Source organism: Bufo gargarizans, chromosome 6, assembly GCF_014858855.1.
Source record: "Bufo gargarizans isolate SCDJY-AF-19 chromosome 6, ASM1485885v1, whole genome shotgun sequence".
NCBI classification, from domain to species: Eukaryota; Metazoa; Chordata; class Amphibia; order Anura; family Bufonidae; genus Bufo; species Bufo gargarizans.
In genome coordinates, this window is record NC_058085.1 from 323,444,000 (window position 1) to 323,471,628 (window position 27,629).

Consider the following 27,629-nt stretch of genomic DNA (forward strand, 5'->3'; position numbering starts at 1 on the left):
GGGAGAGCTGGTAGGGAAGTGTCAGGAGGTGACCCTGATTCCCAGCTTCTTGCCTAGATACTTGTTTGTTTATTTTTCTGTGTATCTGATGTCCTGTCCGCCGTGACATTATAACCTGCCATAACCTAGACTGCCATTTCGCAGCAGCCTTGAGACGGAGTCAATTAATTCGTTGGTTGATCGTATGCAGGAATTAACTTGGGAGGTAGCTGACCTCCGCAATGCTGTTGCACTTTGTCAGAATTGTCTGCTTCATGGCTCCGCTGGTGGGAGTCAGTCCAACCTTGAACCTAAGGTTGCTCTTCCTGATCGATTTTCAGGGGGTGTGGATGACTTTATCCGCTTTAAAGAGTCATGCAAGTTATATTTTCGGCTGCATCCATCTTCGTCAGGTGATGAAAGTCAGAGGGTTGGTATAATCATTTCTCTGCTTAAAGGGGACGCACAATCCTGGGCCTTTTCTCTGCCGCCCGGTTCTCTGGCCCTCCGCTCTGTAGAGGAATTTTTTAAAGCCTTGGGATTAATTTATGATGACCCAGATCGGGTCTCAATGGCGGAATCTAAATTGTTTAATTTATCACAGGGTGAACATACTGCAGAGACTTACTGCGTTGAATTTAGGAGATGGGCTACCGAGTCAGGGTGGAATGACTCCGCGTTACATAGTTAGTTTTGTCAGGGGTTATCTGAGAGATTGAAAGATGCCCTTGCTTTTCATGAGTACCCAGATACTTTGGAGAATGCAATGTCTTTGGCATATTGCCCATGGTATTCAGTTAAGGGTGGGTGATTCACATGTTGAGATTATGTCTTGTTTTGTCATGAAGGACTTGCCCGCTCCTATAGTCTTAGGGTTACCGTGGTTGACAAAACATAACCCAATTATAGATTGGCAAGCAAGACAGATCATTGGTTGGGGTGAATTTTGTTCGGATAATTGTCTTGACACATCTATCTCTGGTATTTCTACTACAACTCTACCTCAGTATCTCTCAGATTTTGAGGATGTCTTTTCGGAGGGTGGGGCTCAGGAAATGCCCCCTCATCGTGACTATGATTGTCCAGTGAATCTCATCCCAGGGGCTAAGTTGCCAAAGTCTCGGCTTTACAATCTTTCTCAACCCGAAAGAGAGGTCATGCGGAAGTATATTGCCGAGAGTTTGGCAAAAGGTCATATTAGGCCATCTAAGTCTCCGGTGGCAGTAGGATTTTTCTTTGTAAAGAAAAAGAATGGATCGCTGAGATCTTGTCCGGATTTCCGGAAATTAAACCGTATCACGGTCTGTGATCCGTATCCCCTTCCTTTGATCTCCGACCTTTTTGATCAGATTGTTGGAGCCAAGGTGTTCTCCAAGTTGGATTTGAGAGGGGCCTACAATCTGATCAGAATCAAGGAAGGGGATGAGTGGAAAACGTCCTTCAACACACACAAGGGTCATTTCGAGAATCTGGTTATGCCTTTTGGGTTGACGAACGCGCCAGCGGTATTTCAGTGATTCGTCAATTACATTTTCCATCATTTTGTGGGGAGGTTCATGGTAGTTTACTTGGATGACATTTTAATTTACTCTCCTGATCTGAAGACCCATCAGGATCACTTTAGACAGGCTTTGACGATCCTTCGGGAGAATAAATGATATGCCAAATTAGAGAAATGTGTGTTTTCTGTGCAGGAGCTTCAGTTTCTGTGATATCTGCTTTCTGACTCTGGTTTTCGTATGGACCCCCGAAAAAGTCCGGGCGGTTCTGGAATGGGACCGACCAGAGAATCAGAAAGCTTTGATGCGGTTTTTGGGGTTTACTAATTATTATAGAAAATGTATTTTGAACTATTCTACCATTGTAAGAACTCTGACTGATATGACTAAGAAGGGCGCCAACGTCTTTGTCTGGTCGAATGAGGCATTGCAGGCCTTTTTGACTATTAAGGAATGTTTTGCATCTGCTCCCATTCTGATGCAGCCCAACGTGTCTCAACCATTCGTGGTGGAGGTTGATGCATCAGAAGTGGGGGTTGGATCAGTGCTGTCACAGGGTTCATCTCCTGGCAAATGGGTTCCGTGTGCTTTTTTTTCCAAGAAGCTCTCGGTCGCCGAGAGGACCTATGATGTAGGAGATAGAGAACCCTAGATAGGCCAGATGGTCACAGTTTTTTTACCAGGTTCAATATTGTGGTTACTTTTCGCCCGGGGGTTAAAAACATCATGGCAGATGCGTTGTCTTGCAGTTTTTCTGGGGGATGTGATTCAGAGGATACTGCTCCGATTTTGGCTGATGGGGTGGTGGTCTCCACTCTGTACCCCGAATTGAAGATAGAGGTGTTGGGAGCCCAGGAGGTGGCTCCTGGTTCTTGTCCCCCAGGGAGGTTGTTTGTTCCTGAAGGACTGCGATACAAGGTATTCAAGGAACATCACGATACTGTCCTTGCTGGACATCCTGGTGGCAAGTCCACCTTTGACCTTGTGTCCCGGAGGTTCTGGTGGCCCGGGTTACGTAAGAGCGTTGAGGATTACGTGGCAGCTTGTGAAACCTGTGCACAGTCTAAGGTTGCTCATACTCGACCTGCTGGTTCACTTCTCCCTTTGTCTATTCCGTCTCGTCCTTAGACGCATTATGTCTATGGACTTCATTACGAATATGCCGAGTTCCTCTAGGAAAACAGTAATTTTGGTGGTTGTTGACCATTTTAGTAAAATGGCTCACTTTATATCGTTAGCTAGACTGCCCAATGCCAAGACTCTTGCGCAGAGTTTTGTTGATAATATCGTGAAATTGCATGGCATTCCTTCGGATGTGGTTTCTGATAGGAGCACGCAGTTTGTCTCCAGGTTTTGGAGGGCGTTCTGTTCTCGGCTTGGTATTCAACTTTCGTTCTCTTCGGCTTTTCATCCGCAGTCGAATGGGCAGACAGAGCGTACTAATCAAAACCTGGAGACCTACTTGAGGTGCTTTGTGGCTGAGAATCAGGAGGACTGGTCCTCATTCTTGTCCCTAGCAGAGTTTGCTTTGAATAACCGTAGGCAGGAGTCCACGGGTAAGGCGCCATTTTTTGTCGCATATGGTTTTCATCCTCAGTTTGGTACCTTTTCTGGTACTAGTTCCTCTGGGATGCCAGAGGAGGAGAGATTTTCTTCTGCCTTGTCTTCTATCTGCCGGAGGATCCAAGTGAAATTGGAGAAGATGGGTGAGAGGTATAAGCGAATGGCTGACAAGAGACGTGTGACTGGTCCGGACCTGTGTGTGGGTGATCTGGTGTGGTTGTCCACTAAAAATATTAAACTGAGAGTGCCATCTTGGGACCTGGGTCCAAGATTTATTGGACCGTACAAAATATCTGCGGTCGTCAATCCAGTAGCGTTTCGGCTGGATCTTCCGCAGACTTGGAGGATCCATGATGTGTTCCACAGGTCTTTAAAGAAAAAATTTGTGAAACCGGTGGAACCATTGCCATTGCCTCCTCCTCCTGTTCTGGTTGATGGAAATTTAGAGTTCAAGATCTCCAGTGTTCTTGACTCTAGAGTTCTTCGGGGTTCCCTTCAGTACCTGGTACACTGGAGGGGATACGGCCCCGAGGAAAGGATGTGGGTTCCGGCGCTGGATGTCAGTGCCAGCCGACTGGTGAGGGCTTTTCACAGATCCCACCCGGATAAGGTTGGTCCGGGGTGTACGGAGGTCACCCGTAGAGGGGGGGTACTGTCAAGCCCTGCTTGGGCTACGTGCAGAGGTCTGCCAGATTAGCAGCACGTGTCTAGTCTTTTGTTTTGTTTTGGAGTCAAGCTAGATTCATCTCCCTTCAGGTGTACTGGGTGGGGTTGTTGGTTTAAATTACACCCACTCCCAGTGTTCCGTGCGGGTTATAGCTTCTGTCTGGCTCTGTGGAAGTAAGGAAGGAAGGATTGGCTTTTCCTGCTCAGAAAAGATAAGTTGGTTATGGTTTTCTTGTTGTTTGATGTCTAGGCTGTTAGAGAGACGCCTGTTCCCTCCAGCTTCTGAGGGAGCTGGTTGGCTCTATTCCCCTTCACCATCTTAGGGATTTTAGGGTATTTGCAGCCCAGGCACGAGGACACATTATTCCCACCTTATAGGTCTGAATGTGGGCATAGCAGTATATAGAGAGCTGGTAGGGAAGTGTCAGGAGGTGACCCTGATTCCCAGCTTCTTGCCTAGATACTTGTTTGTTTATTTTTCTGTGTATCTGATGTCCTGTCCGCCGGGACAGGGGCCTCCTGATGGTAGATGTCAGGGGAAATAAGGATGGAACCAGCTGGATTTCAACTGTCCGATCCTTTTGTTCTCAAAAAGATAAGCTGTTGCCAGAGGAGTCTGACAGAAGGTCCTTACCTCTTCTTACTTAGAAACTATGCTTGCTTGGCCAAACTGAGCAAGCATGTGTATGAGGAGATCGGGAATAATTGCTGTCAGCCGACACCTATCTTATGGCTGACCTTAGCCTGTGTCTACTTGTTCTCCATCCCACTACTCACCCACCAATGAATGACTACTTTAAAGGGAATCTGTCACCAGTGACCTCCCTAATGGTTTGCATGGACACATAGTGGTGGTTCACCCGATTAAAACGCTGTTGTTCTTTTATTGATCTGAAGCTCCATTTATGAGTTACTTTTCTTAATATAGCTGTTTGGTGCAAGGAGGGTGTCACCATTGCTCTTGTTGCACCCAAGCTCCTCTCCTTTCTGTGACCAGCCCCTTCCTCGCTGTTTTGCCACTGCCTGACTCTGTTGACCATAGCAGCGTCGGATGGGCTGGCCCCAGAAATTAGTGGAGCTTTGGTGCAACAAGAGAAATTATGATGCCCTCATTGCCCCATTGTATCATACATCAGGAACTCGGAAAAACAGCTCTTAGCAGCCAATAAGATTCCACCTTACATTTTCAGCGTTTATTTTGGAAAATAAAAGGTGAAATATGATTGTTATGGGTAACTAATCCAGTTTTCTTTTACACCAGGTTTAGTAAATCTCCCCCAATGAGCAGAATTAGAACATGTGAGGAGAATTCTGCAAATCTCTTACTCCCGGTGTGAGACATATGTATGACCTGGATGCAGGCCCAGCAACATACGATATATATAAAGTGAATACATACGGTTTAAAAAAGTCAATTCTTTTCATCTGTTGCACAGTTTGCTAAAACTCCACAGCCTTCCATATTCCTTTATATGGAATTATATTCAAGAACAATGAAACAGTATGATTATGTACCATGACTAATAAAAGGTAATGATCCTTGTGGAGTCGTTCTTTGCATCTTTTGCGACACAAGAGGCTTTAATGTATGCACGTGAAAGCCATTTCTATAAACAGTGCTCAAAGGGCTGGTGTGCTGTCGTGTTGAGATAATAAAGGGGGTTCCTGCAAATAGGACACTGTGGCTGCCTGCACCAGAGGACTAACAATTTAATGATTGTATACCTTAAAGGGGTTGCTTGATCTTGGAAACGAAGCAAGTTTTTTTCCAAAAGCAGCGACTCTCTAGTTCACTGACCATGTCTTGTATTGCAGTTCTGCCCCATCACAGCTGACATCATTGGTCGCAGTAACAGGACCTCTGTGCCTCACTCGAACCAGATATAGGTGATCAAGCCTACCATAAAAGAAAAATCTGCATACTATAATAAACATGATATTTAGCTAAAAAATGCAAGCCTGCAACCCACACTAAGGGTCCTTATTGTCTAGCAAGTCCCTCTACTAACTAAATCCTGGAAAATGGATTCAAATTTACTCGTCCCACGAAAAATGTACATTTTTCAAACAGGCACCTGGATCTGAATACTTTTGTAATTGCGTGTAACTGAAAATTTAGCATAGCCACTGAGTTATTCATTAAAGGGCATCTGTCAGCAGATTTGTACCTGCGACACTGGCTGACCTGTTACATGTGTGCTTGGCAGCTGAAGGCATCTGTGTTGGTCCCATCTTCATATGTGTCTGTATTACTGAGAAAAATTATGTTTTAATATATGCAAATGAGCCTCGAGGAGCAAAGGGGGCGTTACCATTACACCTAGAGGATCTGCTCTCTCTGCAGCTGCCGCACTGTTTCCACTTTGATTGACAGAGCCAGGTGAGATGATGTTATCGCTGCCTGGTCCTGTCAATCAAAGTGGAGAGGGAGCAGCAGTTGCAGAGAGAGCGGGGCCTCTAGGAGTAATGGCAACACCCCCAGTTGCTCCTAGAGAAGGGGTCAGCAACCTTCAGTACTCCAGATGCGGTAAAACAACAACTCCCATCATGCCCTATTCACTTCTATGGGAGTTCTGAAAACAGCTAAGCAAGTGTGCATGCCGGGAGTTGCCGTTTCACTACAGCTGGAGTACCGAAGGTTGCTGATCCCTGTCCTAGAGGCTCATTGGCATATATCAAAACATCATTTTTCTCAGCAATACGGGCACATGTGAACATGGGACCAACACAGATGTCTTCAGCTGCCAAGTGCACGTGTAACAGGTCAGAAGTTTCATAGGTACAAATCTGCTGACAGATGCCCTTTAAAATGTATCTGTATAGTGCCGCCTGCTGTTTCTTCTTTTCCTTATATCTCCATTTGTTTCAGTGAGGTGGTTGCACATTCTCAATTTCATCATTCAACTGCCACCAGCCATGAAGCTGTATGAGAGCTACAGTAGAAAGGAAACTCCCCTTGAGAAAGGGCATGCCCCTGAGTTGCCAGCTTGAAATCCAAGTGAGCAACTGGAGCAATAAACGGGGAAATCTCTGGATCCATGTGAGGTTATTAGAAATAGATTGTCATTTACTATGTGATGTCTAATCTTCATTTTTTTATATTAATAATGGGACGACCCCTGTAAAGTCTCCTAACAGGTGAACTAATAACTATGTGTATATCTATTTGTATGATCTATTAATACCCAGAGCTGTGACGTGGGGACATCCTCTACATCTAGAGAAAAAAAGGTTTCTCCATCAACATGGAAGAGAGTTCTTTACTGTAAGAGCAGTGAGACCATGGGACTCTCTGCCTGAGGAGGTGGTGATGGTGAACCCACTAGAAGAGTTCAAGAAGGGCCTGGATGCATTTCTTGAAGGCAAGTAAATTACAAGTTATAGTCACTAGATTACTGGAGAAGGGTCCTTAATCCAGGGATTTATTCTAACCACCTGATTTGGAGTCTGGAAGGAATTTTATCCCTAAGATGAGGAGAATTGGCTTGTTCCTCATGAGGGTTTTTCCCTTTCTGTGGATCAATATTGCAGAATAATAGGCTGAACTTAATGCACTTATGTATTTTTCAGCCCTACAAACTGTTACTATAATAGAAAAGCACGCTTCGAGGATGAATGAACAATGGATATTAATGCAACGGTTTTCTGGCATCATTGCCTTCAATAAAACAGCATTCAGGCTGAACGCCATATGTATTAAGCACCAATCCTATTTTTCATCACTTGTGAGATGTCTGGGAAAAGGACCATGGCTTTACAGTTGAAGGTATTACTACTTATGGACAAGAAAATATCTCTACTTATCTGCTCGGAAAGTGGCGGCAAGCTACATCAGGTAAGACCTTATCATTGCCTAAGGAAACCTGTTGCAACTCAGTAGGCACTATGTTGAATGGCGTGCACTCTGCATCGAAAATGATTATCAGTCTCAGTCCACCCCTCTGCGGTGCACCAGTAGTAAATACAGTATGTCCCAAAGTCTGTACATTGTAATAACCCAATTGAGTCTAACATCCTACAGCACTAGTATGTAGTGTAGATCTGGCATGGCTTTCAAAAAGGTGTATATATATATATATATATATATATATATATATGAGTGTATTTATATTCGCATGCATGCGGCTATGTGTGGGAGGTTCAGTGCCGTCTATGGTATGATAGACAGCACCAGACCCAGGATGCCAGTTATACTCTTCCCCTCTTTGTATAATATAGAGATGGAGAGGCTCTTTCCTTTTGTTGCACAACTGCAAGGGTCGCTGTTTATTGCCCACCTTGGTGGATGTGGGATATTAAGATGCTCCCTCCCCCCACCACCATATGGACTTTCCCTTTATGATTTGCAGGCTGTTAAAACACTGGTTGCATCAAGACAAAGGAATCAAGAGTTCATCTACACAATGCCGGTCTTCCTGATCTTATTCTGTAGTGCCTCCCCCTTCACCTCCCCACGTGTTGTGTTCATGCTCAAGGACCTTGATAAAGAATTCAAGATGTAAAATAATGCAAACAATTTTTTTTTTTAAATTAAAACAAAATTCCTAATTCGAGGAGTGTAACGTCATGATTTATTACGGGGTACGGTTGAGTTCAAAGTTTTACTCCCTTGTTCCTACGTGCAGGAAATAGCAGCAGTGAGTTGCAGGGTGCAGGCATGTACAATAGTGGGATAAAATATCGCCACCCTATTCTCCAGCCACGCTGCTCTACATTACTTGTTTCCACTGCATTGTCTATAAGAAGTAAGTAGGCAGGAGGTTGTCTCTTTCTCTATGTCGGCACAGCCGGTTCATTGGTAATGTGATGATTGTCCTGGGGGACATTTGATGGATTAGAGAGCTAAACAGCTCCATTGCAAAGCACCACCTGATCTCAGGCCTGCGTCCCATATAAAGACAGCATGAGTGCTGAGCTCAGCTATTGCTGCCAGATTTCCCCCCTCCCTCCTTTCCTGCTCCCTTCATCTCCTTTCTCTCTCACTCTCTCTCCCTGCACACTGCAGAAAGTCGGAGCTGTCCAGTGCTGAATGTGAGCCGCCGTCCCCGGCTCTTTAAAGACTAGCCCTCAACAAAAGGAGACCCTTGTCCAGTTCACCATGCCACGCTCTTTCCTCGTCAAGAAGATAAAACTAGATGACTTTTCATCCAGCGGGATTTCAGCTTCCAATTACCACCACTTTGATGATCCCTGTGTCCTGGGGAAGTCTCTCACCAGCCCTGTGGGAAGCCCTGTTGCTGAAAATGGTAAGTCAGCTCCTTGCGCATGGATGGGAGAGGATGGAGTCGAGGAGAAGCATGATGTCTACTCAATATACTTGCATAGCATTACATGACATCACGCATGTGCCCATACACATACGTACAGACTTTACCACTTCTGACTTTCTGTTGCTATATAGAACCGCTGTTGTACCCTACGACAAAAGTTTGCTCCAGCAAAGTCAGACTGGGCCATACATACACTACAGAATGCACATAAATTGTTCCGGCCTCTATCGACCCAAAAAAATATTGTACAATTTTACCATATATGTTCAGATTGTTCTTTCGAACCTGGAGAATTTTATTGTTACTTTTGCAGCATGGTAGCATTGTCCTCATGATTGAACAGCACTACAAGACTTATGGGTGTCTGCCCCATGGTAGATAATTGCATTGTGAAGGATGAAGACCGAAGAGTTGGCTGTCATGTCTCTCCTGTTGACTTAGGACACATGCAGCTACCAGGCCTTGGACGTACGGTTCTAACATAGTCATTCTAAATCTTCTCCACAAAATTCTATGTTGGAGAACGTAAAGCGCAGTTCGAAAAGCTTCATCGTCCCACACACTTTACACGAGGAACTATCAGAAAGTTCACAAGGCGGCCAGCGCCGACCACACAGGGATCTTGTATTTTAGTCAGAGCAATGCAGGCCCAGGGGCAGAGCCACATTTTCCTGCTGTCACCTGTAGAATAAGAGCTCCATGAACAATGGTCTCCTTCCATGTATGTGTAGTGAGCGCTCTTTGCTTGTGTGAGGACACAGCATTAATTCCTGTACTAGCTAGCCCTTGATGTCTTTTAGAGGAGTGAATGCCTGAGCCTTACAGAGGGGAGGACAGAAGGGATGGGGGGAGGGGATCTAAGCTTTCTCCGGGGACCTCATTGTTCAGGAGGCAGCCAAAAGACTCTCTCCAAAGCCCTTTAAGCGGCTCTATCCTGGGAGAATAAGATTCCTTTCTGAATTTGGGGAGCAAAAAAATCCGAGGACGGTTTTTATTTTTAACTTATCATTTGCCAGTGGATGTATTGAATGTGTACTGTGTAGAGGGGGAGGGGATCAGGTAAGGCTGTCATGTTGCTTGGAGAGGGTTATATTGGGCACAATGGGAAGACTTTTCAGTATAACCTTGTACTGTACTTCAGCTACTGAGACGCAACTTGTGGTCCCTGGGCAGGACATCTGCAAGCTAAGCACATCTTGCTCTAAGCCTCGAGTCTATAATGCAATTCCTTTTAGGCCATATTCAGGACAAGACATCTTCACAGCAGAGGAAGCTACTGAACCTATCCACTACACATATTCCATTGCTTGGAGGTACTACAAGTCCCAGTGTCGCTTAAAAACAGGGCTTGTAGTTTCACACTAACTAACCTGGTTGTCTTGTGGACCAAATCAACATGGTGCTCCATATCACATCATGATTATGACACACAAACTTTTAATAACATGTCATACACATACAACAAAGGGTAAAATCCTACTATAAAGACAACTGTGGGGCAAAAAGTACATTTAATCATTTCTTTTTATAATGGCTACAGACTTGGACAGCAGCTGTGGAGTTAACCCCTTAACAGCACAATCTATACAGAATCATATACATCCTTTTTCCTAAACTTTGCCTAGTTCTAGTTTATTCATGTGAGATCCACATGGAGAGGTTCAAAAAGAACAAGATGTCGGTGGCTTTTCCTCTTTAATATCTTTTATATAGCACTGACAATTTCTGCAGGACTGTACAAAGACTGCAACGACATTGAAAATTCTAATTTTGCCTTTAAATCCACGAACGCACATAGGCCCAAGCTGGGAGTGTGTGCAGAGTGTGCCAATGAAAGGGAGTTCTTGGTAGTACAGGGGAAAAGCATGCCGCCTATGCAGTTGTTGCCCTGTTAGATGCAAACCCATGACCCCAGTGCTGCAAGGTGACGGTGACAACCACAGCTGATAGAGAAGACTTGTCGTTTTGTGACATGGTGTCTCTGCATCTAATAATACTGTTTCTACACGTGTCACAACATTCATGCACCTAGCAAAATACCATTTAAGATCAAACAGGTGTCACCAAGCACCACAGAAGGTATTAATGACACAGTCAGAAGGGAAAGGTAGCTGGAAGGAAGCGTCTGTCTCAAAGTCACGCTCTTGAAAATAACCTTGCCGTGTGCTTGGAGAGGTGTGAAATATTGCTGAGGAAAGCTGTTTTGTACCTGAATCATGTGACTGCACAATCTGCAAATGAGGAGGATGAAAAATAACAATCTGTGAAGCAAGATGGATAGTCAGGCAGCAGTAATTGTGGCAATGGACTTGTCAATCTTCTGCACCTTGACAGTGCTGTAGCCGCAAGAAGCTATAACTTGAATTCCTTGAGTTTGATAGAAGATGTTGAGGAAGATTATCTGGTATCACTGAGCACACCAGATGTATTTATTTCTAAGTGCAGTCAAGATGGTATTGACTGGTGACCATATTGTGTCTCTAAGATGTCTTGTCTTCTGTTTGGGTCTTCAGGCTTCTTAAGGTCATGTTCATGGTGTCTAAGAGATATGTCTTTGTTCATCATGTTGCTGTTCAGTGCCTTCTTTTTTCTGTCCATGACCATAATTATGTTTGGGTCTTCTCACAATAAATTCAAAAGATGATAAAGCTTTAGTGTGGTTATTTGTGTTTCAAGGGTAGGTTTTGGTCAAGGTATGGGACAATACTGCAATATTATGCTCAAGGTATGAGATTATGCAAGGATAATAGTAAAGTCGTCATGTTACTGTTCAGCCCCTTCTTCTTTTCCTGTCCATGACCATACTTATGTGTTTCAAAAGAGTTGCGACATCTTGTGGTATATCAAGAAGATGATCAAGATTTAATGTGGTTATTTGTGTTTCAAAGGAAGGTTCTGGTTTGGTTGAGTTATGGGACTATACTGCAAAATTATGCTCAAAGTATGGGATTATACAAGGATAATACTAAAACGTCATCATGTTGCTGTTCAGTCCCTTCTCCTTTTCCCATCCATGACTATAATTATATGTTTCAAAGAGTTGGGACTTCTCATAAAATATCCAGAAAATGATAAAGCTTTAGCATGGTCATCTGCATTTCAAAGGAAAGTTTGGTTTGATTTGGTTGAGCTTTGGGACCATACTGCTATATTCTGTTCGAGGCATGGGATCATACAGGTATAATAATGTGTAGTGTTAAGTAGAAGGTATAGGCATAGTAGCCACAGACAGAACATAACACATTCCCATCACAGACAATGATTGCTCATTTCACCCAGCAGCCCAACAATCCATTACAGAACTGGAACAGCTTCCCCGAACAGAAATGGTGGTGAGGCCCCTTCCCTTGGTGAACATACAGCAGCCCATATAACTACAGATGCCTGCAGATTTCAGCCCTAAAGTCAATAAATCCTGTAATGACAAAACTAATTACATCTTCCCTTGTTACGAGCATCTGTTGGGTGGTAACAGCAGCAATGTTCAGGGACCTGGACTGATCTGAGGCAATGAGCTGCTGCATTTATCTTCACTTTTAATGCATGAAATGTGTATGAGCCAAGGTTTGTTTGCACGGCGTCGTCTCCACTTATCCGCAATCTTTATCTATTATGGCTGGAGCAGCAGATCTGGGGAAAGAGTTACATCCTCTCGAAGCCCAGGCGCTGCAGGCCAAGAAGTGAACATTGTTTTTCCACGTGCTCTGCGGTGTCACCTTGATACAAAGCACATGCATTAAAGCTGCAGAGGAGGGGCAGGAGCCGTGTTGATGGCACACCTATACGCATAGGCACATCACTGGCCATTCCTTTGCTAACACACATAGCATAAAAGGCAAATGGCAATGCTTGGTTTGTGCAGTGCAGGCATCTGATCTACATAGCAGGTTTATCTCAAGCAAAACGCCAGAAAGACTTAGCAAATGATGCATTATTAAGACATGCTCTGCACAGTATGCCACTGTGTAGAGGAGCTAGAGAAAAATGAGAGGACAGCGGATATAAGATTCCTGACCCGAGCTAATGCTTGCATTAAATGGAATATTGACTGCACGCTAATGGTTTAAGAGATCCAAGAAGTTAAAGGGTCACAATGCCCAGCGCTGATATATTCCATTGCAGAGACAGAAATGTAGGTTTCTGCAGCATCGCTTCCCTGACAGTCATCAAAAGCAAGAATGGGAAGGGAATGGGGGGGCAGAGTCAGTTTTAGAGAATATAGATGCAGTGACATCAATAGGGTGATGTGTATCTCAGCAGAGAGCATCCTTCCGTGCTGAGCTGGAGAAGGGCTCATCTTGCAGATCAATAGATCACAGTTATCGACAGAAGAGTCCAGTAAATAATGTCACAGCAGGACTGACAGAGGGAACAGGTGTCATAAACTTGTGGCTGAGAAGAGCATTAGTTTATTAGTGACAAAAGCAGGAATCAGCCCTTACAGGGACAGCTTACATGTACAGATCTGCTGCAGTTCTCCAGTGTCTTCATATATGAGGCTTAAGACACCCTAACCACATACAAGAACACTATATCTATCTATCTACAGGTAATATCTACATCATATCTATTTGATATCTACTTTATATCTATATAATTTCTATATATAATGTATCTAATGTCTATTTCATATCTATTTAATATCTATCTACTATCCATCCATCTTCTGTATAAATTGATGGTGGGACCTCAATGCTATTCTTTCTGGTGGGCCCAAGGAATCCCAGTCCAACACTCTATCTATACAATATCTACCTCATATCTATATAATTTCTACCTATAATGTATCTAATGTCTATCTCATATCTATCTACTATCTGTCTATCTATCTATCTCATATCTATATATCCATCTATTCATCCATCTATGTTCTGTACAGACTGAAGGTGGGCCCTCAATGTTATTCTCTCTGGTGGGCCCAAGAAATCCCAGTCTATCTATCTATCTATCTATCTATCTTTTACTTGAATAAGAAACCAAGGCACATACAGTATAAAAGTGAAAAGGCATGGGTTCTACTGTTTGTGGCTCAGTCAGGTTTAAACGAAGATGTCAGATTCTATAAATGTATAATGTCATAATCCTATAATAGTAACTGCAGAAAATTCCAATTCAATGCTTTATTGTAGATGATATCACTAAGGGTCCATTCACACGTCCGTTTTTTCTTTCCTGATCTGTTCCGTTTTTTGCAGAACAGATCAGGACCAGATCAGGACCCATTCATTTTCAATGGGTCCTGGAAAAAATCGGACAGCACAATGTGTGCTGTCCGTTTCCGTTGTTCCGTTCCGCATGTCCGTTTAAATATAAAACATGTCCTATTATGTTCCTGAAAAATCGGATCCTGGTACAATGCAAAGTCAATGGTTCCGCAAAAAACGGAAGACATTCGGATGTCATTCCGTATGTCTTCCGTTTTTTGCGGAATCCGTTCCTGGAAACACATAGCAAATAATTTTTTAATTTTTTTTTTTCAAAGAAATCCAAACAACTTTATTTGATTATTGAAATGTATACATGTTTCCGTTTTTTGCGGATCCGCAAAAAACGGATGACATACGGAAACATTTTCAGGAACAACGGATCCGCAAAAAACGGACCGAAATTCGGATTTTAGAAAAATACTGACGTGTGAATGTAGCCTAAGTGTGATGACATCACTAGAAAACAATGGGATGGCAGTCTCTTGAGTTCTAAAGAGTGTTGCATGTTACAGACCTCCCAAGTGTCCCTCTTTTGGAGGGACAGTCCCTATTTTTGATCCAAGTCCCTTTGTCCCTCTTTTCTCCTTAAATGTCCCTCTTTACTCCTTAAATGTCCCTCTTTATATAGATATAGATTCGCATTGTTTCATTTACAATATTGAGCAAGAAAGTGTTTGTCTGATTCCTATAGTTAGATTTAACCCCACCTTGTATATTATTTTGTTATTTGATGCACTTTGGATTTTAGACATTTCTATATTCGTATAATTCTTGTGCTATTGTGTGCGAAGAAAACTATTAAAGTGTATAAATATGCAGGACAAATTTACTTTTACACAATGAACCATACATGTCCCTCTTTGACCGTCCAAAATGTTGGGAGGTATGATGTTAGGTAACTTCAATGCAATACTGATATGTATTGTTTCTTCCATATATGGAGAATGGTAGAATATTAAATTGACTTAAATATAAAACTAATATACTTACACTTACAGTATTAAAGTGAATGGTCCAACCCCATACAAGAACTTGGAAACCCAGCAATCAGATACTTAACACCTATCCTGTGGAGAGAGGCTGTGTTATTAGTGGAAGAACCCCTTTGAGCTCCATCTAGTGGTGACTGCAGGCAGCAGGAATCATTTCACTCTTTGTCTATAAAGGGGATTTGGATTCTGCATCAGCAAAATTAAGCTCTGTCCTCTATAAAGATATATGATGAAAATCATCAACACACAACTTCAAATTAGACAAAAATGATGTTTATGGGTGGCCACTGACTAAGCCAATGCTTGATGTCTCTGTCTGCATAGTAATATCTGTCTGCAAGAGTAATCTATCATGAAATGATGAGAACAAAACTAGGTCAAAACAAGCCACGATGTGAAGGCAAATAAATGTGTTTCATAAGGGCAGCTAGGAAATCTGGGATGTAAGAATCTTCTTTTATTGATACAGAGCCTATGTGCGTATTCATCCTACTGATTTACATGAAAATCAGGGTTTTCCTAGATGTTTGCTGCAGATAAATAAAAAGCCTGCAGAGCTCCATAATGGCATGAAACCAAATCCTTGCTCCTGTCCCAATTCTCCTGACAGTTCTGTAAAGTAATAGAGGTAATATGAGGCCTCGTTATGTAACAGTAAACATGATGATGTCAGTGTAAAATTAAATGGAGAGATTTTTATGGAAACCACTGTGGGGTGCGCTCAGTGCACCTACTATTCTACTTACAAATCAATGCTGCTCTGTGCTATGAATTATTCACATGCTGTATGCCGACCTGTCCTGAACCTGCTACATAACGTCAGATGCAGAAACTCAGCGGCATGGAAAACTGAAAGTCTGATAACAGACATAATGAAACATCTGGGGTATTCATGGGTTAAATTATCACATACTCAACAGTCAGTGTGACATTGTCCTGTACCCCAAGTGTCAGTGTATCATTGTCCTGCCCCCCAAGTGTCAGTGTATCATTGTCCTGTACCCCAAGTGTCAGTGTATCATTGTCCTGTCCCCCAGTGTCAGTGTATCATTGTCCTGCCTCCCAAGTGTCAGTGCATCATTGTCCTGTACCCCAAGTGTCAGTGTATCATTGTCCTGTCCCCCAAGTGTCAGTGTATCATTGTCCTGCCCCCCAAGTGTCAGTGTATCATTGTCCTGCCCCCCAAGTGTCAGTGTATCATTGTCCTGTACCCCAAGTGTCAGTGTATCATTGTCCTGTACCCCAAGTGTCAGTGTATCATTGTCCTGCCCCCCAAGTGTCAGTGTGTCATTGTCCTGCCCCCCAAGTGTCAGTGTATCATTGTCCTGCCCCCAAGTGTCAGTGTATCATTGTCCTGCCCCCAAGTGTCAGTGTATCTTTGTCCTGCCCCCCAAGTGTCCGTGTATCATTGTCCTTTCCCCAAGTGTCAGTGTATCATTGTGCTGTACCCCAAGTGTCAGTGTATCATTGTGCTGTCCCCAAGTGTCAGTGTATCATTGTCCTGTACCCCAAGTGTCCGTGTATCATTGTCCTGCCCCCAAGTGTCAGTGTATCATTGTCCTGCCTCCCAAGTGTCAGTGTGTCATTGTGCTGTACTCCAAGTGTCAGTGTGTCATTGTCCTGCCCCCCCAAGTGTCAGTGTGTCATTGTGCTGCACCCCAAGTGTCAGTGTATCATTGTCCTGTCCCCAAGTGTCAGTGTGTTATTGCTCTGTCCCCCAAGTGTCAGTGTATCATTGTCCTGTCCCCCAAGTGTCAGTATATCATTGTCCTGTCCCCCAAGTGTCAGTGTATTATTGTCCTGTACCCCAAGTGTCAGTGTATCATTGTCCTGTCCCCCAAGTGTCAGTATATCATTGTCCTGCCCCCCAAGTGTCAGTGTATCATTGTCCTGTACCCCAAGTGTCAGTACATCATTGTCCTGTATCCCAAGTGTCAGTGTATTATTGTCCTGTACCCCAAGTGTCAGTGTATTATTGTCCTGTACCCCAAGTGTCAGTGTATCATTGTCCTGTACCCCAAGTGTCAGTGTATCATTGCCCTGTACCCCAAGTGTCAGTGTCCTGTACTCTAAGGGTGAGTATGTCATTCGCCTGTACCTCATGTCAGTGTGCCATTGCCCTGTCCTCCAAGTGTCAGTGTAACATTGTGCTGTACCACAATGTCAGTGTGTGATTGCCCTGCAACCAATCAGTATGTTATTGTCCTGCACCCCATCAGTGTATCATTGTCCTTTACCCCATCATGTGTCATTGCTCCATACCCCATCAGTATGTTATTGTCCTGTACCCTATGTAACCATGTCAGTATGTTATTGTCATCCCAGTCTGCAATTGTTTAAGGTCAAATCATTGTCCTTGAACCTAAGTGTCCTTGTGTTATTAGCCTGGATCCTGACTACCAGAAAATCAATATATAGGATATGAATATCTCACTGTATAGGATTCTACAAGAGCAAGAGAAATTTCCCTGCATGTAATACAATGTAAAGAGAAAAACAATGCATAGAATCAATGATATTCCTGAAATTTGTGTCAAGGTAAAGCAATGTCTTTTATTTTGTCACAGGTTATGTCGACCACTGTATAACACCATCGGATTACGACGTTGGGAAGAAAAGCGGAAGCAAATTTTCATCATCTGAAACTGACTACACACCAACCCATGATGATTACAGTGAGCCCGACAGCCCACAGTCCAGTCTCTCAGCAGGCTACTTCAGCGGGGAAGCAGCAGTCACAGACAGCTACTCAATAGATGCTTTCTTCATCACCGATGGTCGATCAAGACGAAGTGGAGAGAAACATGGAAGTCAGCGCCATACGTGTTCTGAATGTGGTAAAACCTATGCCACCTCCTCCAACCTCAGTCGGCACAAGCAAACTCACAGGAGCCTGGACAGTAAGATGGCAAGAAAATGCCCAACCTGTGGCAAAACGTATGTATCTATGCCAGCTTTGGCCATGCATCTTTTGACACACAACCTGAAACACAAGTGCGATGTATGTGGGAAGGCCTTCAGCCGCCCCTGGTTGCTACAAGGCCATATGCGTTCTCATACCGGTGAGAAGCCCTTCGGTTGTGCCCACTGTGGTAAAGCCTTTGCCGACCGATCTAACCTTCGCGCACACATGCAGACGCACTCGGCCTTCAAACACTACAAGTGCAAGCGGTGCGAAAAAACCTTTGCTCTTAAGTCTTATCTCAACAAGCATTATGAGTCGGCTTGCTTCAAGGGCTCGGAGCATGAGTGCGATGTCCAAAGCTAAAGCCAGGTGCATGCAATAAAACTGTACACAAGTAAACATGGCACAAACCACTGTGCCCTCTCGCTCTTCTCGATGGCACAAGGCACCAGAAACTGAAAACAAAAAATAAAAATCAGGGTACTTGGCATCTAACAGTGTTACTTTAAGTTGTTCTTCACCACCGTCTATGAGTGCACCATATGCCCCCATGCTTACTGGACCACATCACACATTGCTTTTTTCTATTCAAGTCTATTTATTTTAAGCCGTGCAATATAAATTTCACACTTTTTCCTCTCTTATGAGACTTAACGTCCTCTCCACTCAAGCTCTTAAAGAATTCTTATGTGCAAAGCGAAGCTTTCTTAAGATGAACCACATGAAATGTGAACGTGTCATTAGAACTAAACGGGATTCAACGGAATGGAGAGGCTCTTCATCGCTCAGGCTCAGGTGCCATTTCTGTCTAGCCTCATCTATTTTTTTAGGGATATGCATGGCGCCATTGTACGGCGCTGCTGCCAATGGATCAGTATTATTTTTATTTTTTCCAAGAACTTTGTGCCACGCTTCTTCCAATTTCCATGTACAAAGTATCCTAGTCGTGAATGCACAAAAAAAAAATGTATCTTGCAGGCAAAAGCATGAATGTCCCTCATAAGTTCTTCCCAAAGGCGCCAAGCCTGGCTGTACATAAAGGCAGTACGATTTCCTCCAGTGTCTTGATTTAATATTTGGAAGCACACATGTATAGTAGAAAAAAAAAAAGAAAAGTTGTGCCAATATTTATATAGCAAAGGGAATAAAAGAAAAAATGGCACCCAACTCCAAGGAACTTGTCGCAGATTCCTGCAAAACAGTGTTACCTCTAGTGTTTTCTAAAGCAATGAGAATATGCACTATATTTGGATGACTGATACACCTATTTATTACCCGCCCTGCATTAAGAAGGGGCTCATTTCACTGAGCATTGTCACTATTATAACTTATTACGCTCTGCATCATGATGCGACCTCCACCTCTGCGTGAAGGCGAATGTTTGAAGCGATTGTTAAGAAGAACTGATTATTTAAGCAATGTAATTTATACAAGGTGTTATTTATACTATTTATTTGCCAAGTTACTTTTTATTACTGACTTTGATTTTGCGGTTTGCAAATGACTGGATAAGAATGTGGTGTAAAATGAGGAGACGGAACGGTCAGTGTTTACAGGCGATTGTTACAAGCGACTGGCGCGTTTCGGAGCATTGGACTGTCTTCCTTCCTGAGCTCTGCTACAGATAGATAGAAGAAGGTACTCTTCAGGCCCACATTTACGATCAAGCATCCAGGAGATTCGGGATGATTCTGGAAAAGCCTATGCAATTTCTCAATGACTTTTTTTTCTTTTTTTTTTACCTCACGAGTTGGTAACTCAAAGGAAGCCTATATATATCATGCCACAGGTAGTTTGTACTTTCTGACTCATGTCCGCTCAACTTTGAGCCACAAATCCCAAACTGCATTTCATTAGCTGTGGCCCAGGCTGGCTTGAGGTTGGCAGACATCTGCTAAGATAGCCTGGGGAATCAAGAGATCATCATGACTTCAAATGGGAAAAGTCACCTCAGAAGGAGACAGTTCATTTCAAGGACGGCAAAAGAAAACCTTAGACATTCATTGAAGTTTACAGAGTCATGTATCAATAAGTGATCAAATGAGCCTTGTGGCAATTTTAAGCATCGACAGCACTTGTAGGGGGACAATGACCCATCTTATTATAATGCAGTATTAATACACGTCACACATTGTAATGCAAAACGCCAACCGTTAATAGCTGATTTTGTTAGCCTTGCCTTGCTTTTCAGTGGACCTGTTTATATCAGACTACACACAGGGTGTGAGGGCAGTTTTCTGGGGCAATGCTTAGGGTCTCTTCCACGTTCCTGCATGCCAAACTATATCATGCCTTGAGTTGTTAGATAATAGAAGCCTTATATACATCATCAGTGTTAGTGCATTGCAATAGAGAATGTATCAAAGAATCTAAAAAAAAAAAAATCATGGCCTTAGATGTATAACGTCCACAGGGCTCGGGATATCAATCCTCAGCCACCAATAATCACTACAGAAACAGATATTAAATCAGGGCAATGTAACGTTAATGTAACTTCAATATGTTCATAGCCAATGACTGCAGCTGATGACCACCTAAACCATAGACCGACTAAACCGGATCCTATGTTTCCTTTTATTTAAAGGAAATCTCCACTTAAAAGGAGTCTTCCAATGGAATTATCCACTAAGGAATCCGTCAGACTATTGGCTAGGCAATGTCTGAATAACCTTGGGCTGTTGCTTAGCAACAGGTGCAGTATAAAGCAGGTGACTACGCCAATGTCCTTTATTCCTGTTTGACCAGTGTGACTAATTGATTATCAGTCACCAGCACTTAACCCTCCAAGGAACAAAGCCACCAATATCCAACCCAGGAGTCAGCAATAAAGGGGAAATATAGCAAGGCCGTTTAGACTTGAGGCATTCGGTCTCACTGCCAGAGTTAATTACCTAAGAATAGGGTTGACCACCCTTATGTACTAGGCCATAGTTACAGTCGGTCATCAAGAGCCCTGTATTGTAAGCAACCCAACCAGATGATCACTTGAAGGACACGCATTGTACATAGCATTATGTCTTGACAGTGACAGGCAAAGGAGTTTGATCACCAGATATCTTATTCCTGCTCTGTATAGAAGTGGAGCGATCACAATTTTTGTAATCCTCTGCATCAGACAAATTCAAGAATCAGCTACAATAAGTGCTATGAATGGAGAATTCCAATAAAAACAGGGAAATGGGGGCTCTGAGCTTGCAATAAAAGTCTGACATCTATCAAAAAGCCTTGCATCTCAGGGTAATATAGTGATAGATGAAAGCAGAAATGTACCAAGTGGGAGGGGTCACCCTACAAGAAAAATTGGATCCTTCTTCTTGTTAGTTTATGCCAGACTACTCTCCATCCCAGGACGGTAGCGCATGGAATGTCTTGCTAGCCACTAAATCCTTTGCTAGCCACAGAATCCTCAGGCCGTTTCTCTTCTACCATGTTTGGTTATGTTGTTGTCTCTGTGGAGAGCTCCATGAGGGTCCATTAAGACCATGGGGAAGGAGGATGGAGCAGATCCAAGTCTCTTCTCTCCTCCACAGGCCTTAGAGATGCCTATGATGACACCTGAACCTATATCCTTTCTTTCAGACTTATTTTTCAGGCTACTTGTGTTAAGGTGACTGTAGCTGTGATGACAACCATTACTACAAGTCTACAACCACTAATGAGAATTGTTATGTCTATGGCACCAAAATAATTGGTTCTGACTGATATTATAGAACTTGTATAAGGGTGCTACCACATGTGTCGTAGGAGCTGCGAGTACCGCACCGCCGTTACTGCTACTTTCCAGGCGGCACCTGAACTCTACAACTGGAAACCCTCAGTGCTAACCATGGAGTTCCAGCAGCTCAAGCCGCACATGAAGTAGAGCTCCAATTTGTTTCTCTGCTATGATTTGAGAATTTAATCATTTGCAGCAATGCACTTGAACTATATTTGCAACACTGGGAAGGATTTTCTCCCACCATTGCAAATACCTTTGCATGCATTCCCCCCTGGGATCTTTGGCTAGTTTTAGCTGCGATTAGTTCTAAGGCAATGTCTTGCTGCTGAATCAGAATGCAGAATCGTACGTAACCTGTTAGCACAAGCGCTCCTCCATTTTCATCACCGCCCGCACATTTCACAAGACCCTGCGTGCTGGCACCGGAATGGGTTAACCTCTCATACAATGCTATTAGATTCGATATGCAAATAAATAAAAAAAAACACACACACAAAAAAAAACGACTATTTCTTATCGACTTCATTTCATGTGCGTTTGCAAACTGATGGCACGGCCACAGCCGTCCCACTTTCAGCTGCCTTCTTACCTGATCCCGTATGCCGTATTTTTTTTACCTGTAGATGTAGGAACGCCTACCCTTCCTTCATATTTATACTGTACATAGAAAAAAACAGCAATAATTTTAAATGCATGTCGGAGTTTTGGTTCTCAGAAAGGTTTCTTCTTTTAGGAACTGATGCTATTAAAGCCAGTTCAACATGTCACCTTTTACTGTATTGATTCTCATGCAATTCAGGGAAATTAAAGAGTTTATGATTCAATAGACTGGTATTGTTGTGCGCTCAGTTCTTTTCCTCATTCTCCTATGATATCATTATTGGTAGGGGTACGGACGGTAAACATGCACTTCCCTGCACCTGTCCTTCCCGATCAGTTAATTGGGGGTTGAGAATATGAAGTTAGACACAGACTCCTTTAAGACCTAAATTTACATGACAAAGCCTTCCGCATATGGTGGCCTGTCTGCAGTAGGGTGAGCCTGTGCTCCGGGTAAGTCACTCTGTAATAATAAGCTGCCACTTTGCCTAATTGGCCTCCACGCGACTCAGCTGCAGTGACTCCCCCCTTTCCTACACCCCCAGCTCGGAGTATCACGCTTCAGGGGTCGCTGGGGTAAAATATCCAAGGCCTATCTGCAAAAAAATCCGATTGGGAATAAAATCCTTTGTGCGCAGGAGAAGCAGGAGCTATTGGTAACCGTAAAATAAATGCAGAAGGAGGCAGCTGCGGCGACTTGTGAGCTCTGATTGGTCGCACTGAGGACAGAATATGCCACCTGCAGTCCTTTGTGTGATGTGACTGAATTACATTACAAGGCGCCTGGCTCTCACGGGCTCCTACAAAAGTGTATGTTCCTTCTGCAGAGAAATGCAGAGCAGGGAGCACAATAGCAGATATTATTAAACGGGTCTTAAGGACAAAGAGGCCGCACAAGTTTCATTTCGGAACATGCGCAGTCATCAGAATAAAAAATAAATAAATAAATTGATGATGATGATGATAAAAATGCTCCCCTCCCTCAATCCCAGGAGATTAAAGGTCTTTTTATTCCGAGCTCAGTGAAAAGATCTGACAGATTTCACCTGTCATGAGAGATGATCACACATTTTAAGCTGCGTAAATTTGGACGTGGACGCAGTGTTCCAGGCTGTTTCCTCCGGCCCCTGAAGACGCCATGAACATGAGCTGAATTTAGGAAATAAAATGATGACTTTGCATCTCTTGCAAAATGATGTTGCAGCATTACTGCATGCCTGCTCACAGCCGAGGCTTTAATAAGCCCCTGGGCAGATCCATGCGCGCCAAATCGGAGGCCTGCTCACCGGGAGGGAGGGGATAGATGAGGGGCTGCTGGGGCGTTCTACAGAATCAGGACAAAGAGCAATAAGGCAACAAACAAGCAGAACCGGGAAACAATACCTTACATTGTCGTCAGAGAAATGAGCAGGCGATTTATGTCGGCTACAGTAAGTGTCTTACAGAGAACAAACTAATGGTAAATAAATGGAAGGGGTTGATAGATTTGCTGCTTGTAAGGCAGCGGGAGATATTTTTTGGGGGGAAGCATCAAAACATTTGGACTATTATAGCAGCGCAGTAGCACAGGATGCATATAAAAAAGCTGCATTTACAACCTCCATTCTCTTTGCCCCCAACTTAAAGAGGTATTTAGAGAATAACTATTTACTGTCAGTTCCTTGCCTGCATCACCTAATAAAAGATTCATACTTACACTGTTCTGGCCCTCCTTGGTTCCCGTCCCTTCATTTTCCAGTTCCTGGCTTGGACAGGGTCATCTGCGCCACTGCAGTCAATTACTGGCTTCAGCAGTGACCCCTCGATTGGGGAACATACCCCTAAAAGGACAGAATGCAGAAATGAAAGTTAGCCATCATGCTAACCAGGGGCCTACATACAAGTCATTGGGCACCATAGCGAGAATCTGAACTGGGCCCACATGCCGCTTTCAAAACCACTTCCCTTGCTCCATGAACTGTGCTTGCTGCTGCGTGTTATATAGTGTGCCAGGAGGGCTGGACTGAGATTACAATAGAGCTCTGGCACACAAACCCCACACTGCAGAGATGAGCTTTGCTTTACTTGGTCATACCCCTATGCACACCATCAATACAAGAAAATAAATAAAAGTAGAGCAAAAAATGCCTACTCTCATGGTCAGGAGCATAACTTACCATTCCCAACAGCAAGACATACTATAATAAAGCTCAAAAATACCTCCCAAGCAAAGTCTGATACCAGCGTGCATTCCAAAGTACTTCCCCAACTTTGCATATAAATACAACATTGCAGCACAAAATATCTCCCCAACAGCGCCAAATAAATACCCCCATGAAGTAAAAAAATACCCAGCATTAGTGTGCCCTGACAACCCCTCCCCCATTGGCAGCAGCATTGTCCCCATTTAAATGTCTCACCTCTGTTTTGATAATAAAGAGAAAACCACCGCACACTCTGGGGTTATATGCAAAATAACGTTTTTTATTTTATGACAAGTCCTCCAAAAGGAAGCAAAAGAAAAGGAACAATTGCCAATAATGAGATTGTCACAGAGGTTTGGTGAAGAGGTAAATGCGGTGGTCCCCATGGTACAGCGTATAAGCACTGTGGGGAATGTTGAAGGCATCATGGAGTACAAAATACCCAGCATTAGTGTGCACTGACAACCCCTCCCCCATTGGCAGCAGCATTGTCCCCATTTAAATGTCCCACCTCTGTTTTGGCTTTGCAGGACAGGAGCAGTGATGCTGGAGTTGGCGGTAAAGAGCCTTGTGATAGAAGGTAGAATGGAGTGGGTAAAGGAGGTGTGACGTCACAGGTCACAATTTGGCAATGGTCCCATGTAAGAGGTATAGTAGATGCAGTGTGCACAGATATATAGTATATACAACAGTGTACTGATATGTGAGATATGGGAGGTACGAGCTGTAATTTATACCTCATACCTCACATAGTACTATGCTGTATATACTACATATCTGTACACACTGCATCTATTATATGTTGTACCTTACATATCTGTACACTGGGGTATATATTATATATCTGTACACACTGCATCTATTATACCTTGTGCCTTACATATCAGTACACTGCTGTATATACTATATATCTGTATACACTGCATCTATTTTACCTCGTACCTCACATATCAGTACACTGCTGTATATATTATACATCTGTAAACACTGCATCTATTATGCCTTGTACCTTACATATCAGTACACTGCTGTATACAGGTCCTTCTCAAAAAATTAGCATATTGTGATAAAGTTCATTATTTTCTGTAATGTACTGATAAACATTAGACTTTCATATATTTTAGATTCATTACACACCAACTGAAGTAGTTCAAGCCTTTTATTGTTTTGATATTGATGATTTTGGCATACAGCTCATAAAAACCCTAAATTCCTATCTCAAAAAATTAGCATATCATGAAAAGGTTCTCTAAACGAGCTATTAACCTAATCATCTGAATCAACTAATTAACTATAAACACCTGCAAAAGATTCCTGAGGCTTTTAAAAACTCCCAGCCTGGTTCATTACTCAAAACCGCAATCATGGGTAAGACTGCCGACCTGACTTCTGTCCAGAAGGCCATCATTGACACCCTAAAGCAAGAGGGGAAGACACAGAAAGAAATTTCTGAACGAATAGGCTGTTCCCAGAGTGCTGTATCAAGGCACCTCAGTGGGAAGTCTGTGGGAAGGAAAAAGTGTGGCAGAAAACGCTGCACAACGAGAAGAGGTGACCGGACCCTGAGGAAGATTGTGGAGAAGGACCGATTTTCCAGACCTTGGGGGAGCTGCGGAAGCAGTGGACTGAGTCTGGAGTAGAAACATCCAGAGCCACCGTGTACAGGCGTGTGCAGGAAATGGGCTACAGGTGCCGCATTCCCCAGGTCAAGCCACTTTTGAACCAGAAACAGCGGCAGAAGCGCCTGACCTGGGCTACAGAGAAGCAGCACTGGACTGTTGCATGTCATTCGGAAATCAAGGTGCCAGAGTCTGGAGGAAGACTGGGGAGAGGGAAATGCCAAAATGCCTGAAGTCCAGTGTCAAGTCCCCACAGTCAGTGATGGTCTGGGGTGCCATGTCAGCTGCTGGTGTTGGTCCACTGTGTTTTATCAAGGGCAGGGTCAATGCAGCTAGCTATCAGGAGATTTTGGAGCACTTCATGCTTCCATCTGCTGAAAAGCTTTATGGAGATGAAGATTTCATTTTTCAGCACGACCTGGCACCTGCTCACAGTGCCAAAACCACTGGTAAATGGTTTACTGACCATGGTATTACTGTGCTCAATTGGCCTGCCAACTCTCCTGACCTAAACCCCATAGAGAATCTGTGGGATATTGGGAAGAGAAAGTTGAGAGACGCAAGACCCAACACTCTGGATGAGCTTAAGGCCGCTATCGAAGCATCCTGGGCCTCCATAACACCTCAGCAGTGCCACAGGCTGATTGCCTCCATGCCACGCCGCATTGAAGCAGTCATTTCTGCAAAAGGATTCCCGACCAAGTATTGAGTGCATAACTGAACATAATTATTTGAAGGTTGACTTTTTTTGTATTAAAAACACTTTTCTTTTATTGGTCGGATGAAATATGCTAATTTTTTGAGATAGGAAATTTGGGTTTTCATGAGCTGTATGCCAAAATCATCAATATTAAAACAATAAAAGGCTTGAACTACTTCAGTTGTGTGTAATGAATCTAAAATATATGAAAGTCTAATGTTTATCAGTACATTACAGAAAATAATGAACTTTATCACAATATGCTAATTTTTTGAGAAGGACCTGTATTTTATACATCTGTAAACACTGCATCTATTATGCCTTGTACCTCACATATCAGTACATTGCTGTATATACTATATATCTCTACACACTGCATCTATTATACCTCGTACCTCACATATCAGTACACTTCTGTATATTCTATATATCTGTACACACTGCATCTATTATACCTCGTACTTCACATATCAGTACACTGCTGTATATTCTATATATCTGTACAAACTGCATCTATTATACTTCATACCTCACATATCAGTACACTGCTGTATATATTAGATATCTGTACACGCTGCTTCTGAATCATCTGTACATACAGCATGAAGTACTACTTCTGAGTGGAAAAGAGGACTGAAGAGGACTGGGGAGGACCTTCTTTTACCCCATCCGTTCTAGTCTCAATAGCAGGGGTGGATTGGCCATAGACCAATTGGCCAGTGGGACGA

The 27,629-nt window shown here is 43.2% G+C and overlaps 1 protein-coding gene across 1 annotated transcript; it reads left to right on the forward strand.

Annotated features, from left to right (window-relative positions):
- The first annotated feature begins 8,805 nt into the window (after positions 1-8,805).
- SCRT2 (scratch family transcriptional repressor 2) lies at positions 8,806-18,444 on the forward strand. Its single transcript, XM_044300021.1, has 2 exons — positions 8,806-8,953; positions 17,744-18,444. The coding sequence occupies exons 1-2, from the start codon at positions 8,806-8,808 to the stop codon at positions 18,442-18,444; spliced, it is 849 nt and encodes a 282-aa protein (XP_044155956.1).
- The last annotated feature ends 9,185 nt before the right edge of the window (positions 18,445-27,629 follow it).

What these genes read in the sequence shown, in the direction of transcription:
- SCRT2 (XM_044300021.1), top strand. Translation starts at nt 8,806, where the DNA reads ATGCCACGCTCTTTCCTCGTCAAGAAGATAAAACTAGATGACTTTTCA. An exon ending in AAGCCCTGTTGCTGAAAATG is followed by an intron (nt 8,954 to 17,743) that starts GTAAGTCAGCTC and finishes ATTTTGTCACAG; the next exon opens with GTTATGTCGACCACTGTATA.